This window comes from Phoxinus phoxinus (assembly GCF_949152265.1).
Source record: "Phoxinus phoxinus genome assembly, chromosome: 5".
Taxonomy (NCBI): Eukaryota; Metazoa; Chordata; class Actinopteri; order Cypriniformes; family Leuciscidae; genus Phoxinus; species Phoxinus phoxinus.
This window is the reverse complement of record NC_136880.1, coordinates 22,874,023-22,891,726: the sequence shown is the minus strand read 5'-3', so window position 1 is coordinate 22,891,726 and position 17,704 is coordinate 22,874,023. Positions and strand designations below refer to the sequence as shown.

Genomic DNA, 17,704 nt, shown 5'->3' with positions numbered 1-17,704 from the left:
CAGAGGCTCAGTGTATTAAAGGATCAGCTTTAATCTGATTTAGTATTTTATTATTTATTTTTTCTCTCTACCATCACTTTTGCAAACTACAGGGGGACCAAAAAACAACATTATAGGGTGTTTATGCATCAAACATATTTGTCAGATAGGCTGTTTCATAAAAGGGACAGTTATATCATAATTTACTCACCCTCATTTTACAATAACTCTGTATGACTCTGTGAAACACAAAAGTAGTTATTTAGCAGATTGTCCAAGCTGCTTTTTTCCCATAATGAGAATGAATAGAGACTAAGACTATCCCTGGTCCCCATTCACTTTCACTATATGATATATATCAGAAATGTCAAATATTTCATTAATATTGAAAGATATCTTAAAAAAAAGAAATAAATTATCAGCTTAGAATATCAGAAGAAAGAAAGTTCAATAAAATGAGGTTGAAAAAATGTTGACAGATTTGTAATCTTTAGCTATGCCTTTAATTTTTTAGTTGTTTTAATAAAGGTAACACTTATCTAAATAAAAACAAAAAAATACAATTATCCCTTATTAACAGTGAAAATGGGCTCACTAATCTGACTTTGACATGGACATCCAATGAAACAAAATCCACACAAAAACACAACAGAAATATTCATTCATTATAGCACAGATAATAAAGGTGTCCCAAACAGCTGTCAGCCACATACACACACACACACACACACACACACATCACGAGGGTTGACTGTCATTCTGGGTTTTGCTCAACAAGCAGAACACATCTGAAAGGAAGCTTCAGACTGTGACATATCATAATGACAACAATATCTTCCTTTTTGGACGTTTCAATCAGTCAGTGTCATTTACAGCAGATATATGTGTGGGTTATATTTCTTTGAAGCACCATTATGAATAAAAGAAACTGACAGAGGCACAAAATCTTACGCGGTTTAGATTTATAGACTATTTTTCCTGAAAAGTGTTAATAGCACATCCTCCTTTCACTGTCAGAAGACTCCGCCGAGATGTTGATCTATGTTTCTTGTCTTGCTGGCCAGTTCGGACAATCGTAAAATATTCTCAGAGTTCGCAGGGTGTGATTTCCACAAAATGTGCGTGTCGGGCACTATGCGGTTTGACCCAGTTTCTCCATCTGGATCTGTAATGCTGTTGGGAGCATGAGAGAAAAGACATTGATTTAGCAGCTCGGTTCTATCCTCCCAACCAAATAGAAGTTACTGGACAGCTGAGGCACACCATAGCTTTCCTCTGAGACCTGTCGGCAGTGCTCCACCTCCTCACTGACTCATCTTTTGTGCACGGGCAGTTTAAGTAAAAGGGTAATCTTAATAACTCAAGCTATAAAGACATTTGTCCTCATGAAACAAGCTATCCCCATTTATATAATCCCCAAGATTGATTATATAAGAGTGTTTCAAGCACACCACCCAGCCTTCTTAAAAGCCTCTTAAGGTTGGAAGACATGCACAGCAAATTATCTGCCCACCACTGGAGCGCTCCAAGTGTGTTTCTGAAGAAGATTGACAGGGCTGGATGGCGTATTTTACAATGAAGAGATGACAGAGAGGGGGCCATGTGTGGGAGTGTCCCCTATATATTAATATATATATTTTTTTTTTTTTTGTTGATAAAGCATACTGTTAAACGACATCATTTATATTGAGTCTATCAGCAACATATTGCCATAATGGCTTTAAGTTATTGTGGCCTCAAAAGATGTGAGTCACTTATCTTTTCATGCAACATTTGTGTAGGTGGATGCTGTCGTCATCCGTTTGTTTTTCAGCATAAAAAGGAATAGATCACTCAAAAATGAATATTCTGCAAAAGTAATAATGACAGCGGCTGTCAAGCTTTTGTGTTCCATGAAAAAACTTGTACACTTAAACTAAAACTATTAAAAAAATGTTTTGTTAAAGATGAAATAAAATAATAATATAAAATGAAAACAGTAAAAAAAAAAAATGGTCTTGACATTAAAAAAAAAACTCTGTTGAAGTACTAAAATTAGTAAAAGTTAAATAAAAATAAATTGAAGCTAAAAATAAAAAAAACTCAAGACAAACACACAACAGAATTCCTAAAACTTAAACAAAATTATAATGAAAACTGAAAATATAAAAAAATCTAATTCAAAATATTATTAAATAATTTCATTTACATAATAATAAAAACCTATTTATTATCATTTTGGGCGAACTATTAGGATATTAATAGTTAATTTGTTATTATTAGTTATTAATATACAACATATTAGAATATATATAAAAAAAACAAAAAAAAAACAAGACTCATTCAATCAGTTTTATTACAAAGATTAATCTCTCACTCTTTTCACACTCTCATACACTCAATGTCAAAGCAAAAGAAAGGATGCATGACAGAAAAGAAACACAATCCAAAGCATGCATGGCTGTTCATGTCACAGCAGATGGCATGCTGTCATGCTTATTGTTGAAAGCGGCAAAAGCACAGGGAGGAAATTATAAGCAACATATGAAAAAATAAATATAGAAAGTAGAGAGTTTGAAGCATAGAACGTTTGGCAGGTGAAAACAAATAAGAGTTATTGCATTCTTAATGTATTATTTTGAAAGAGAAGTGCATTTCTGCCCTTCCACCATTAGAGGGAGGTAAAGCTCTAAATCAGGGGTCTTTTTTTTTGTCAAGGAGCCCTTGGTGGATAGTGCGCACATTTTGCATACAATTTAATTGAGGTATTTTAACCATTAATAACATGTATACTGTATAGGCCTGTATACATGCATTTACATACTTATAATATTTACATTGCAAATTAATTCAAATGATCAGAATCACATATTAAGTGTATTAGGTGCAATTAAAATATAAATGAAATGTACATCTTAATATGAGAGGTACAATGACTTACACTTCCGTTCAAAAGTTTGGCCTCAAAGATATTCTGTGTTTTTTTTTAATTCATGATTTTATTCAGCAAATATGCATTTACTTGATCAAAAGCGACTGTAAAGACTAAAAAGTGCTGTCCTTTAGCACTTTCTATTCGTTAGAGAAGAAAGTGTATGACAGTTTCCACACAAATGTTAAGCAGCACAACTGTTCCCTTTCGAGGGAATGAGACGCTGTGTCATAACGTTGACGCTATGCGAACGCCCCCAGGCATGACCGGTGTGGTCATGTACCCCAAGCAGGTGTGGAAACACGGCAATTGACTGGCAGATTGCAGCCCTATGACATGCAGCCCGTGAGTATAAACCTTATTTATAGTCCTGCCTTAGACTTCATCAGCCCTTTGACTTCAGGATCCGCTTGTGTAGGTGTGTGTGTGTGTGTGTGTGTGTGTGTGTGTGTGTGTGTGTGAAGATATCGCCTGTCAATGTAAGCTTGAGAGCAGTGCGAGTGCTGTCATGCACGCACTGCAATGAGTCCTGCTCTCGCTTGATTCTGTTGTTGAGGGATCAGAATCGAGCGACTGCACATCACGTCATAGACCCTGTGTTTGCAGAGGCACCGCGGTGGTTCTGATCACGGGGACCACGGATATAAACTGGTGGATGAGTTTGACAGGGGAGTTTCCCTTTTTTATGCTTTCCTATTTCGATCCATTGATATCATCAGTTCATCAGTTAGTCTCCCCAGAGTGTATGTAGGGTAGAGCATAGATAAGCCTCCTCTCACTCTAGAGGGTCATCATGCTGAGACCTTGACAGTGATATCAAGTGTGAAGGGCTCTGTGAGTCTTCTTGGTAAGGTGTCTTTAGTGCTGGTACAGGCTAGGTAGACTGGGCAACACCACCACAGGCGTCCCACTGCCTCATCTGTCGCCTCTCCAGTTTGGACCTGGAAGTGTTAATGATGGAAGCGTTTATATACCTTGGACCTGTATTGATTAGGAAGACCGGGCAAATACCCAGACTCCTCATCTGTCGCCCCTCCAGTTTGGACATGGTGATAGTGTGGTCATAGTGGAACTATGTAACACATTTCCTAAAGGTTCGTGAGGAGAATGAAGACAGAGTATAAAGGTGGGATTGTGCTGTGGCAGCTCACTTTCTGTCCTCCTCACTAAAGCTGTGGGAATAGGCCTTTATTAGCCAATGAGGCAAAGGGTATAGAGCTTAGCCCTCTGTCGCCCTCTCCAGAACTTTAGGTCTGGAGATCAGCCTGCTGAGGAGTTACCTCATGCTCCCTTCGCTAAGGCTGTTCCTAGTGCTTAAGAGGTTGTAACGGGTTGAGGATGTTTAGAGTTGCGATAGCAATTCTGCATCTCATCCATTGTTGGGCTGTTATGGAATTTACCTGGTTAGTTAGAACATTGAGCTTCGGGAATGTCACTAGCTGAGCCGCTAGATCTTCTAGTTATTAAGGGCATTGCATATCATGGTTATGCGCCTGAACAGACTTTGATATATTAAATTCCAGTGTGAGTCCCTTGGGTTATTGACACTGGCTCACTATGATTGTGCATATCTTCACAGCTTAGTGAAGCAGGTGCTTGTTCAGCATGGCGAAGTGGGTATTAACGTTCTCATAGCGTCAACGTTATGACGCAGCGGTGAGTTCCCTCGAAGGGGAGTGTCTATGAATATAACCCCAGTTCCTTGAGAGGGAACGAGAGCTGATGCTGAAAATTCAGCTTTGCCATTAGAGGAATAAATTACATTGTAAAATGTATTAAAATAGAAAGTTATTTTGAATTGAAAACAATATTTCACAATATTACTGGTTTTACTGTATTGTTGATCAAATAAATGTAGCCTGTGTGTGTATAAGGACTTCCTTAAAAACATTAAAAACTCTTACTGACCCAAAACTTTTAAACTGTAGTGTATTTAGATGACCTTAGATTTGTTTTTACTTGACTTATTATCGATTTCTTTGTTCAACACATTTTCACAATTTTTTTTTTGAGACTTAATGATAATTGTTGGACCCTGCAGTTGAAGACCCCCGCTCTAAAGCTACACATATACGACAAGGTGTTTTTACAAACACTGTCAGACAACATAAGCAAATGACAACATGAAGGACAGTTTAAGACACTGAAAAACTGAAAACCACAGCAGTGTCCAGCATGCAGAGTGAGGAAAGCCAGTCTGGTGAGAAGCTGCATCATAGAAGAGCTGATAGAGTGTTAGTGCAACTACATCAGCACACAGCAGTGCTTGTGTCTCTCTTTGACTTTTTTAATCTTACGAGTACCTGTAGTTGATGGGTCCTCTGTGCCCTCTCTTTTGCCTTTCCATCCGGCAGAGTAGGAAAAGGCGTTTTTGTCATCTTCACCATCTCCAACGATTACCAGCTCTGCCCGAACTGAGCCCTCATAGCTCTGGCTGTCATCTTCGGCATTCTGGTAGCCCATGAAGATCATGGTGACAGGCTCGTCCGATGGCATGGCGTTCAGGATGCTGACTTTGGAGTCCTCAGAGTAGGCCGAGCACAGGCTGTGGTTTCTGATGTCACAATCCAAATTCTGCGTTACCCGGTTGCTCTCTCTTCGGTTGTAATATTGTCCATGTGCGTGTCTTTTCTCTCTATATAACTCACGGCTGTGGTTGTTCCCATTGCCGTTTTGATAGTATTCGTCTGGTCTTTCATTATAATCAGGCATTGGAAGGAGTGGAAGTCTATGACCCGCGTCCTCCGGATAGCGAACAGCATCATTGTACACAAGCTCGGGCCATGCAGATAAGTCGATGCTGTAGGGATCTTGGAGTCCGTTGGGTTTGTGGCTCTCTATGTTGTTGGGGTCTGATTGTGGTTCATGGGAGATGTTGTAGGGATAAGAAGGGTCCATTTGAACCTGATTGGACCTCTTCTTTTTCTCAGAGGCCTGTCTCAGCAGCTCCTCAACCTCCACGGGACTGAGTTCATCTACTCCGTTTGCACCAGGCTGGTCACCGTCCGTGCGTAAGGCGTAGACTGACTTCCGGCCATCGTCGTAGACTTTGATGCCTCTCTGCTGGAGCTCTTGGGGAGAAATGGCGGAGGTGGACAGCACTTGGCTTTCCCCTGTGCGCAAGTCCTTCTGAACATTAATTTCCATGGCAAACAAAGCTGTAAGAGACAAATGGAATGTGTGTAATATACCATATATGTTTTTTTAAGATATGTCCATTTCCATGAAAGTGTACAAATATTATTATTTTTTATCTTGGTTTAGTAAATGTTTCATTTTGATTGTTTTTATTTAAACTTTTAGTCAAAATTATGATTGAATTAATTAGCTTTCAATAATGAATCAACTCACAAACTCCCTGCTATTCCCAGGCATTTGTGAAACCCAGTTTGAGAAACCCTGTTTTAAGAGATATGTTTTGCTAGTTCTACATTATAGAAATATATTGAAGACGTTTGAAGTCAGTTTACCAGGTTTGGCTTGATCATTTTTTGCTTCAGTTTCCAGGTCTTGTTTCTTCCTCTGATTTAATAGAGGTGTGCTGGGCTTTAGCATATTTGGAATTGTTGAATATATATAGATCGGGTCTGCGAAAAAAAGTTACAATATTAATAAATAATCCAGAATTCAAAAAAACAGTTTTATGTTCCATAAACATTGTTATTGTGATGTAATTTTACAGCATTTACCTGATATGAAATCTGCATTCACTGCCTGTGAGGATACAAACAGAATAATTTTCTAATATAAAGTGTCTTCAATTTTCAGTTGTATAAAGCCTATTTTAAAAAGTAATATATAGATATATAGTTAATTAAAGCAAAATACACAGTTTCTCATTATTTTAAATGAACCATAACAAAAGCACTGTACCTTAATGATGTCCTCTGGAGATTTTTCAATGACTTTTAGCCTCTTTAGAATCAGCCCCTCATTTGTTGAGATGTTAATTTCCTCTCTCTCCAACGCTTCAATCTCTTTCTCTATCCTACAGAGAATTTGTAAAAAATAATTGCTTTCTAAATCTTCCGTTTTTTAGAGTTCTCGTCGACACACACACACACACACACACACGCACACGCACACGCACACGCACACACTGGCCTCTGTTACCGGGTTAAGTCACACAAGAGTGACAAAGCCTGTCACTCTGTTTACACTTTTTGCTGTATAGACATGCTAGATCCAATGAGCTAAATACACATTGAGTTGTTAAGAGGGTATGAAAGCATTATAAACAAATATTTAATAACAGACATTATAATTTTATTCTCTCATACGACAGGTTCAGTCAGAATCACCATCGGCCAAAATCATTTAACACACCCGCAAAGAATGAAACCAACAGCAATATTTGTACCAGGTTGTGTGACCTGCATGTAGCAGCTTCTCAAGGACATGGGGAGAGATTTTTTAAGCGTCCTTCTCTGACTTCATTGCTACTACAATGCAATGCGGTTACAAAGCATTGCACACCGCTTGCCTCATACTTCACTCTAAAAGATTTTATTAGGGCACCACAGGGCAAATAACATTAGCTGAGAAACATCAGGCCAACCCCTCAAGCGAAATACAAAAGATTCAGATTGAAAATGTTTTAACTGTATTCAGAAGATGCCAGAATGCCAGATATGCTATGATAATCTCAACAAACTAGCTGACATACTTTATGGAAAAATCTTAAATAGCAAAATGGTGTTTGGATCAACAGCCACTCTTGTGGTGAATATGGTTTAAATAAAACTACAGTAATGAAATCATTGAAATTAAAAGTACAATAAGGCACAACACAATTAATTTGCCTTACCGATATATATTACTCTTGAGGTGTTTCGTTTGCTGGGCATCATCAAGCGCTTTTTGGGTTTCCTGTGCATTACTGCTGTTCATCCCATCCATGAGCCACAGATCTCGCATGGACCTTTTCTATAAAAGACACATAGAGACATACTTTAAATTCCAGACCCTTATAATTCAGAAAAATGCTGATGAAAATGACACTATACTTCTAACATCAAAAATGTACCTTAACATGCTGAAGCTTCAGTTTCTCTCTGTCAATCTCAAGCCGTTTGTGGGCAATTTCCTCTTGGATCTTTTTCTTATTCTGTGGACAAATGGACACGTGTCCAAATAGAGACATGGAAAAACAGTAGTACATCTATGTGATGGGAAAGCGGTTGCCTGATGTCAACTATACACTTCATTGTTGAAAAATAATAAAGCTGAAATAAAATGCAAATTAGATAAAAAAAACCCCCCGTAACAAATTACATTTAGAAATGTCTTATCAAGTTGAACTACTAAAACGGAAATAAATATATAAAGCTAAATATGAGTATATATATATATATATATAAAGCTTAATATGAATACATTATGTAAAATAGCATGTAACAATTTGTAAAACAAATTTAAAATATAAAAAATTGTTAATTCAAAATATTAATAAAATAAGTGTATAATACAAAAAAAAGAATAACACTAAAATAACACTGATACTGTTTAGCAATCATCATTCAAAAATATTTTAGCACAGATTGCGGCATTTAACCAACCACAATCAAGTATTTCAGAGAGCTTTGAAACAAGTAGACAAACCCATGCAAGGTTACCGTAATAGCTTGAAGTCGCTCCTTTACGAGTTCTGCTTCCTCCATCCTGCCTCTGGAAGAAGAAAAAAAAAAACCCAAAAAGATTAATTTACCTTTATATGACACTATAAGAGATAAAAAGAGATAGATGAGCAAAACCCTGGATATGTTCAGTATAAATCATCATCCTAGTGGGGCCTCAAAAGGGTGTTGGCCGATATGTAGGTCAAACTCCATACAGTGACACTGATATTTTGATACATTAGTTCATGTCCATTCATCACCACTTGCTTCCTGCTTTCTAAAGATCACTGTTTCCATGAATAGCAGCAGTGGTAAAACAGTCTCTGCAATGCACCATAAATGATCTGCCTGACAGGATTTGGTTGCCCGTGTCTGAGTGGGTGACCCCTTGTAGATATTGTCTAGTTTAATAGACATCCAAGTAAGGCCTTAGGCTAGAACTTGCCCCTTGAAGTAGCTTCATGCTTCATTCAGTTAAATATCTCTTACAACTGGCCAGATGTGACTTGCAGTGATTCCCACATCAGTGCAATGCAAGAGTATGAAACATCGCAAAGGTATGCAATACATAGACCAGCATTTTAAAGAGTTATGTTTTATTAGCATGTGTAATCCAGTTATGAAAGTTACGCTGACTTTTTGACCTCATAAATCTATAATGGTTGTCCTGCATGTTTGTTTTTGCATGCGGCCACAAAGACAACGCAACTGAAAGACATTCTGTCTTTGCTTTATTTTACCATACTTTTAACTGATATAGGGTAAAATACATTTTCTTTTGCTGTGACGCTGTAGATTTAGCAGCGGAAAAGTACAGAAAACACTGCAGTTGACCGTCACTTTCTATATCATTTCAATTTACATCATCTACTTCCGTTCCGATACCCTGTCAGTTGTGTCTGTGCTAAATATACTTCAGTTACAAGTTTTTGACCAACACAAGTATTTGAAAATGTAACACTGTCATGTTATAGTGACAGAAGGGCCTGTGTCTGCGGGTCTCCAGGCTGCTCTTTCTTTTCCCAGGATATGTGAGACCGACTCCAGTCCAGACTTCATGTCTCTGTTGCTTCATACATAGACAGTATCCAGCGCTGACTCAACACAACCCTGCTCATCTGCTTTAGATATAAGGCCTCTCACTGCCCACAGTTCAATGTTACAATGTTCATTTCAGTGACATATTCTAAAAGCTCGCAAGAGAAACCGCTTTATGTATATGCAATCAATATTAACGCACAATAAAAAAATTAATCAATCTATACACTACCATTCAAAAGCTTAAGGTCAGTATTAATGTTTTAAAAGGCTGCATTTAGTTGATCAAAATACAGTAAAAACAGTAATATTGTGAAATATTATTACAATTTAAACTAGAGGTTTTCTTCAGTCTTCAGTCACATGATCCTTCAGAAATCATTCTAAGAAAATGTTCTTATTATTATCAACTTTGAAAACATTTGTGCTGCTTACATTTTTGTGAAAACAGTGATACATGTTCTTCTTTGATGAATAGAAAGTTCCAAAGTTAAAAAAGGTTAATGTATGTAAAAGTCTTTGCCGTTACTTTTTAATTAAAATGCTTCATTCTTGCTAAATTAAAGTTTCTTTCAACACACAAATTAAGTAAAATTGACTATGCCTATACATTTTTGTTTGAAAGAAAAATTTATCTTAAACTTTTCTACAACTTTTGTATATACTTTACACTCTAAAAAATGCTTGGTTGTTTCAACCCATGTTTGAATCAAATATAGACAAACCAAACTGTACAATTTTAAACCCAACAGTTGGGTTAGTCTATATTTGACCCAGAAATGGGTTGAAACAACCGAGCATTTTTTATAGTCTTAAAGAAACCACAGGCCCTTAACCATAAAAGCTTTTTAGCATAAAACTACAATTCCCATTACAACCTATCAAGTTATCTATCTATCTATCTATCTATCTATCTATCTATCTATCTATCTATCTATCTATCTATCTATCTATCTATCTATCTATCTATCTATCTATCTATCTATCTGTACATCCATCTACAGACCCCTATCGAACCCCTTATGCTCCAGAATTTCACTAGACTAAGGCACATCTAAAAATAGCAAGGCCACCCAGGGGTACATTGCCTAATGAGTCTGAGGTTGTGGGACACCAGCACTAGGTCTCTGTTCATCTCCCTGCCACGAAAACCCACCAATTGTTCTGAAACGGATCAAACTGATAAAACACTTGTGAAGCTGATGTAGAGAATGGATAACATGAGCAATAAATTAGGCTATGAACAAATACCTTCATGCCTATCTGAATGTTTTTAAATTGATCCTTGATGAGGTCAGGGTTTAAAACCCCAAAGAAATGCAAAGATAACCAGATACATGTACATTTGCATTTGCCTATATGAAAACTAAGAGTGACAATACAAGTACATATATAAACAGTTTGGGTTACTATAGCTGACAGCTTTATATGGCATATAGGAACATTTCAGCAGAGACCCAAAGCAAACTGAACAAGCTGATTGGCAGATACAATCACATGAATATGATACTCTTTGCAGGCCGCTCCTGCACATGGTCAGTTCCCCTGTCAGTTTTAGCCGAGAGGAAGTTTCTCTCTAATCTCCTCTAATCTGATCACCAGTCAGTTAAGATGTAAATCTCCTGTTGTGGCATCTGCTCAATATCCTCCTGACTGGACAAACATCCAGGAACTATACAGTTATTGTAGGCCTATTTGAATATAAAAAGATTAAGAACATCTCATACTTTATAAAACTAGTATTTAAAGACCCCCCAAAGAAAAAAACATTAGCCTAATAATGATAAAACATGCTCACATTTTTGTCAGCATTCAAACGGACTGAAAATAAAATAGTTTCCATATGTCAGAATATTTTAATGACAAACTCTTTTTAATGACTTTTGAGGGTTTAAACTTTTCGAAACTAAATGTCACCCAATTTACAGGATTCGTAGAAATGACGGGAGAATTCTGCCGCCTTATTTGAGATGATCGAGACCCATTTTACAAATTAATTAATACTACAAAAACTTTAGACAAACCCTACTCATATTATGGCATCAGTAGGCTAAATTGTCTGTGAATCCACAAGAAGAAGTAAAATAGCAGAGAACACACTTACCGGGCAGGGACGTTGGAACTATATTGTGAGAGGGGGGGCGGGATTCTTGAGGGGAGGGGGGGGGGGGGGGGGTGAGTGTAGGCCTATAGTACGCTGTGTTATCCTGATTCAATTTATGACTTCACGTCTGTGTACGCACAGCTGCGTGTGTGGCCGCTCCAATTTACCTTCAATGAAATCTGTCAAAACGCGTCAAAAGAGCCAATGCATTTACGCAGAGCAGGGTCATAAACTGAACTGACTCGTGACGTCCGTAACATTGTTTTGTCCTCATAAATGCGAACAGGAAAAATAAGATGCAATTATATATTATGTTCTGTGGAGAGCCAACCTTTCTTCATCCGGTGGAAAGAATTACTTTGCTATATGATTAGTGTAACTGACAGAATTAGCTTCTTATTCTTCTTCTTCATCATGCATGCATACTTCCCTCATATTAAATATAAAACGTAGGCTATGTGGAGGACTGATATTTTTCCAACGTCTGGACTCCTTTATTATTATTATAAACAGACGTTTAAATATATTGGTAAATGCATTTTCTGAGAATTTATATTTCAAGTTTTTACTGCAAATGTCTTCTCATAATAAAATACAAAATTGACTGATTTATGAATGTATATGAATAGTTCTCATCAGTCTTACAGATAAACGCTTTCATTTGTTGTATTTTTGAAAGAAAAAAGAACAACTAAAGAGCGAATCAGGCCTACACGGAGTCTGTATAGCCTGCAACACTATCTCACGACCAATTCGTACGAATTTGTACGAGTGATTAAAAAATGGCTAAATCGTACGAATTCGTACGACCTCACTCGTACATATTCGTACGATTTGTCTAAACCCACGTGACGGTTAGGTTTAGGGGCGGGGTCGGGAGTAGGTCATTCGTATGAATTCATACGAATTTGCAACTCGTAAAATATGTACGTTTTAGCAAAAATCGTATAAATTCGTACGAGTCAGGTCGTATGAATTAGTACGAATTAGCCACTACGTGTTATGGTCGCGGATTTGTGGGACTGAACTGGTGTCAAGGCGCAATGAATGAAATGCACAAATGGTAATTAAATAGATCCCCTGAAATAAACGAGGGAGAGCTGTTTTATTTTCACAAGTTCAAATTCACAAATTTCATATTGTTTGGAACATGGATGGATGGATGGACATTAATATCAAGCCACTGAACGAACATATAGCCCTATTAAAATAACATTGACGGTCAAAAGCTATGAACATGCTAGACACGCTACTCAAAAAGTGCATTAAACCAAAAAAAAATGTATTCATGCATTTCCAAAGGTGGATCTTCTTTCAGTTGTTCGACTTATAAAATTTTTTATCAGAGTCGAGACATCGATTTCATCCAGGAGATCACTGTGGGCATTCATAATGGCCAAGTGCGTTAGTCTCTCCTGTGACATGGTGTTACGCAGCCAGGTTTTCAACCTGCGCAAAGCCGAGAAGGAGCGCTCAGATGCAGCGACAGATATAGGCAGGCACAGGCATAGTTTGATGAGCTTTTCCACCTCTGACAGCATGGAACGGGTTTGTGGTTGCGTGGTTTGGAGAATGGACACAACATCCCGAATTGTGTTAACTTCACGCCCTGTACAGATATTCCGCAGCATGTCCAACTCATGACTTAGTCGATCTCTTGTAAAACCGGTGAGTTTCAGGGAAGTCACATTAACTTTTTTTCCTTGAGCTGCCTCAATGATCGCCTGCTCTCGCCCTGCAGCAACTTGGATTCCGACCTGATCAAAACGCCTCTCCACTTCAGAGCGCACCAGGTCCAGCGCCTCAAACATCTCCCTTTTCCACACGTTCGGATACACTGAATACAGAAATATAACATAAATAACCTTAGCAACTGAAAAGACCAATTGTGTATTTTTTATTACAAACTCGTTTCCATTACAGATGTGCGCACATGTTTAATTTAATGCGAACGACAGGAGTTTCTGATTCTCCTTAATTTCTGCTCCGAGGTTTGGATTGTGACATTTCAGATTTTTTATGACTTCTGTCGCTTTATTAAACATTCAAAATATTCACAAATTAATATGGAAAACAAGTCGATTTTACTGGTTTTGTTCTCACGCTCCACGGAGATCATGAAAGCGCGTCTGATTGTTTTATTTTATTTTACAAATGCAAAGTTTTCTTGTTATTGTGAGTTTGCACAAATAAAAATAAGTTGATAATAATGCATTAATATTGTCTGTATGACCAATGATAAATTTGTTTACACTGTTGATAAGAAAATGCAACTATTTCCAGTTATATTCCTTATATCCGAAATATTCCTTTTTCGAATTGCTTAAAAAACCACCGAGCCGAGCGTAAACTTTTTTGCGATAAACAGGAGTTTTTGCAAAACCTTACCCTCCACTTCGCTGCACTCTTGCATGTCATTGGTCTCCTCCACTTGTGTATAGCGAAAGCGTGCAGGTGTCTTGCTGCTGCGCACTGGATGTGGCGGCTTCAGGCCGTAACGCTCTGCGTATTGCTTGGTCTTGGACACAAGGTCAGTGAGGGTTTCATCCTTTCGCAGTGTGTCCAGTTGTTTGCAAAGGAGTTTGCCAGCTTCCATGGATCCTAGAGCTGTGACTTTGGTTCCTTGAAGTGATCGTGCCACTGCTTCACATGGGGTAAATAAGGTTACGCAGGCAAACAAACCAAACACTGTGCGCATATTTGTGGCTTTTGCTAGCAATCCTGCAATTTTGGCACGGGTGTCCCCCTTCACAGTCTTGTCACTCTCCAAGGTTCTGAAAGTCTGTATCATCTCTCCGTAGCAGGCCAGCAAACGTGACAGTGACCCAACTCTGACGCACCACCGAGTTGGGCAAAGGCCAAGCAAGTTCACAACGTCTCCGGCTCCAAATAGGGAATGATACAGCGCTTTTCTCTTTGCTGAATCGTTGATTATAACAGTGACTTCACGCACAAAGTTTAGCGTATCAGCAACAAGACGGACTTCACGAGCCACTTCTTGCAGCACCAGATCCAGTGAGTGATTTGTGCAGTGGACAAAAACCGAGTCGGGACATACTTCCTTCAGTTTAGCTTGCACCCCATTGAACCTCCCTGACATGTTGCTGGCTCCATCAAAGCAGTAGCCCTTCAGTCGCTCCAGTGGCAAATGGAGGCGCACCAGGACATCTTTTATGCACAGAAATAAGGTTTCAGCCGTTGTGTCAGGGGCGTTGTAAAAGCCAAGATAGAAATTTTGAACTTCTAGGTGGTCATTGCTAAACTGCAGACTGATTGAGAATTGTTCTTTGCCACTGATGTCTGTTGTCCCATCTGCAGTTAACCCAAAAAAGTCAGATTTTGATGCTGCTGCTCCAATTGTTCTCAATATGTCATGCGCAAATAGCTCCAGGATCTCATTTTGGATGTTGTTTGACATCCAGTTGTCTCTCCTTTTCAGCCACTTATCGAGGTCAGGATAATCGCGCACTCGCTCCTGCATTAGCTGCCACAAGACTCCATCCTGATTGGCATTCCCTCTCAGTGGAAGCCCCTGGCGCCCCAAGAATCTTACGCAGCTGAAAATAAGTTCGAGGGTTTTCCGCGCTGTTCTCTGCTCGTTTGCCTTGGCTTCAGAGAGTAGTGCATTTATTGGAGTGTTTTTTAACGCTGCCAATCTCTGGGTTGCATCTAAATGAGTTTTAGATTTCTCGTGGTCTCTGATTTTCTCTGTTGCTTTTTTCCAATTTGAAAATCCCTTATCTTTTAAAAACAAACTATCGGTGGTAGTTGGGCACAGCAGTTTACTTTTGACAGCCGATCTGCACACCCCACACACGATGCCATCACTGTCCGAAATATATTCCAGCCACTTCCACTCTTGGAACCAGGATGCCCTACAGCTGCGTGCGAAGCTCTCCCCACTTTTTTTTTTTACTGGAAAATTATAATCAGCCGGAGGCCTGAAGGACTGTGTAGTGCTACCTGCATATTTTTGACTATCCGCGTGTGGCGACGGGGATGGATGAGGGTGACTCCTCGTGAGGGTGGTGGGTTCAGGTTCACTCACTTGGGTCAGCTGCCGCTGCTCATCCCGGACCCGGCGGCTTTCTTCCGCTGGTGCTACACTTAACAATGAATCCAGTGATGCTGCCCCGCCTTCTCTTATTCGCTTTGCTGTGGTGGGAGCTTTTGAAAAGAAATTTGATATTCGTTTTTGTGTCATTGTGTTGTTTTCTTCAGATGCTAACCAGATTAAAACAACCGTTATTATTTTACCGTAATTTAGAATGTTTATTTTTGGTTTCCATGGTGACGCGTCATTGACACCGCAGCAGCAACAGCGCTGAATGAATGATGATCTGCTTTTATTGTATTTTTGTATTCATATTTCCTTTTTTAATTCAGAATATTCACAAATGAGTTAGATTCATATTCAATATATATATATATATATATATATATATATATATATATATATATATATATATATATATATATATATGAGGAGCTCTTTTCCAAAACGCTATAAATCCATTTCAATAGTTTTCAGGAAAATGACATTTTTTACCTAGACCCACACATTTTGTGAATATTCAATTTATCCTGTTAAAAAGGTTGTGTGGCTCAGTCTGAACATGTTGAACAATGATTATTAAATCAAACAACAATATTGTTGATGATAAATTCAAAGTTTATTTATTTATTTTTCAAAACGCTATAAATCCATTCTTCTTTTTTTTCAAAACGCTATAAATCCATCAATTGTTTCCAAAAAAAATATGGTTTGTCTTTAATACTTTAAATTAATATAAATTAAACAAGTGCAAATGCATGAAATAAATAAAAGCCAACTATAATGAATAGTTCAATAAAATAAATAATGACACATTTTAATATTGTCCAGCACATAGCCCTAACACACAAATACCAGTCCTTAAATACAACAATGTTAAAAATACATTTAAATAATTTAGTAATTTAGGCTAATTGTAATTTGGTGCCGAACCTGAAAAAAGTAATGATAGCCTAGTAGCCTAATGATAACAATATTCAATAAGTTATTTAGTAATACACTCAGAGTCATTTTTAGTAAAGTGTCAACCTGTAACAAATAGGACCAATTTGTCCACTACATATGCATGAAAAAACGAATTATTAAATAATGATAATAACGATATTCAATAGGCAAGTCAGTCAGTAATAAATAAATAAAATAAAAATCAAGATAAATAAAAATCAGATCGTCCGGTGACAGCCTCTCAGCCTGACAGAAACCTGTGGGAGCAGCTTTGTTGACATCCGACTGTTGGTATTAACGCGCCTCCCGCGAATCTTCTTTTGTTGTTGTTTTTTGTGATTATCTTTGTCCAGTCTGCGTTTAGTAAACTTTAAAGCACTCGTTTTGAGGAATTAATTAAATAAACGTCTGTTCAGATCGCCGCCTATTTTGATTGCTTAGAACGCGCCCGAATTCTGATTGGTCGAGAGGATGTATCGCGTTTAGGCTAAAAATAGGTTCGGCGCTTATCGCGTTTTGGAAAGAAACTGCATCTTGCAGTACATTTTAAACCAGGAAATATCGCGATTTTGGCATGACACGTTGATGGAGCAGTGAATAGGTTCAGTACACAGCAAAATGACATGATAAACTCATTTTTTTTTTAAATGGCGTTTATCGCGTTTTGGAAAAGAGCTCTTCATATATATAACGAAAACAACAACGAAATAAAACAGCTGGCTGACCCCTAGAGGGAGGGGGGGGCGGCCGCCCCCCCCGCCCCCCCTGTTCCAACGTCTATGTTACCGGGCCGCTGAAGACGAACGGTATCCAGAAGGGTTTTCGGAGTTCACGCGCAGTGGTCACGCAGCTCATTAAATGGCCACAGCGCTCGCAGGTGCTGTAGGCATGATTGACAGTCCTGCCCTCAGCCAATGAAACGCCAGTGAGCTTGTTCAGTTGTTCAGTCTCATCAGTTTCATCAGTGAATGACGACAGCCCACACCCATGCAGGCTCGAATGTGTCAATTTATACTTCTGTTTGATGTCTGTGGAGGTTAGCAAACCTTTGGAAA

General features: G+C 38.3%; 1 protein-coding gene across 2 annotated transcripts; it reads right to left on the bottom strand.

Annotated features, from left to right (window-relative positions):
- Positions 1–12: 12 nt before the first annotated feature.
- On the bottom strand, positions 13–17,491 carry palmda (palmdelphin a). 2 transcript variants are annotated; one of them, XM_079613821.1, is made up of 9 exons: positions 17,436–17,491; positions 8,506–8,557; positions 7,917–7,997; positions 7,698–7,816; positions 6,764–6,878; positions 6,580–6,604; positions 6,361–6,477; positions 5,194–6,048; positions 13–1,152 (listed from the first exon to the last, which is right to left on the bottom strand). In XM_079613821.1, the coding sequence occupies exons 2-9, from the start codon at positions 8,548–8,550 to the stop codon at positions 1,112–1,114; spliced, it is 1,398 nt and encodes a 465-aa protein (XP_079469947.1). In that variant the 5' UTR covers positions 8,551–8,557; positions 17,436–17,491; the 3' UTR covers positions 13–1,111. The 2 variants fall into 2 exon arrangements, with proteins under 2 accessions (XP_079469947.1, XP_079469948.1); XM_079613822.1 differs by lacking the exon at positions 13–1,152 and having other exon boundaries at positions 2,298–6,048; positions 17,436–17,482.
- Positions 17,492–17,704: the final 213 nt, after the last annotated feature.

Excerpts from the sequence above, each read along its gene's own strand:
- palmda (XM_079613822.1), bottom strand. The coding sequence starts at position 8,550 with ATGGAGGAAGCAGAACTCGTAAAGGAGCGACTTCAAGCTATTACG. Across the intron at positions 7,817-7,916 it reads TGAAGCTTCAGCATGTTAAG|AAAAGGTCCATGCGAGATCT; the intron begins GTACATTTTTGA and ends TGTCTTTTATAG. Across the intron at positions 6,605-6,763 it reads CTCCAGAGGACATCATTAAG|GCAGTGAATGCAGATTTCAT; the intron begins GTACAGTGCTTT and ends GTATCCTCACAG.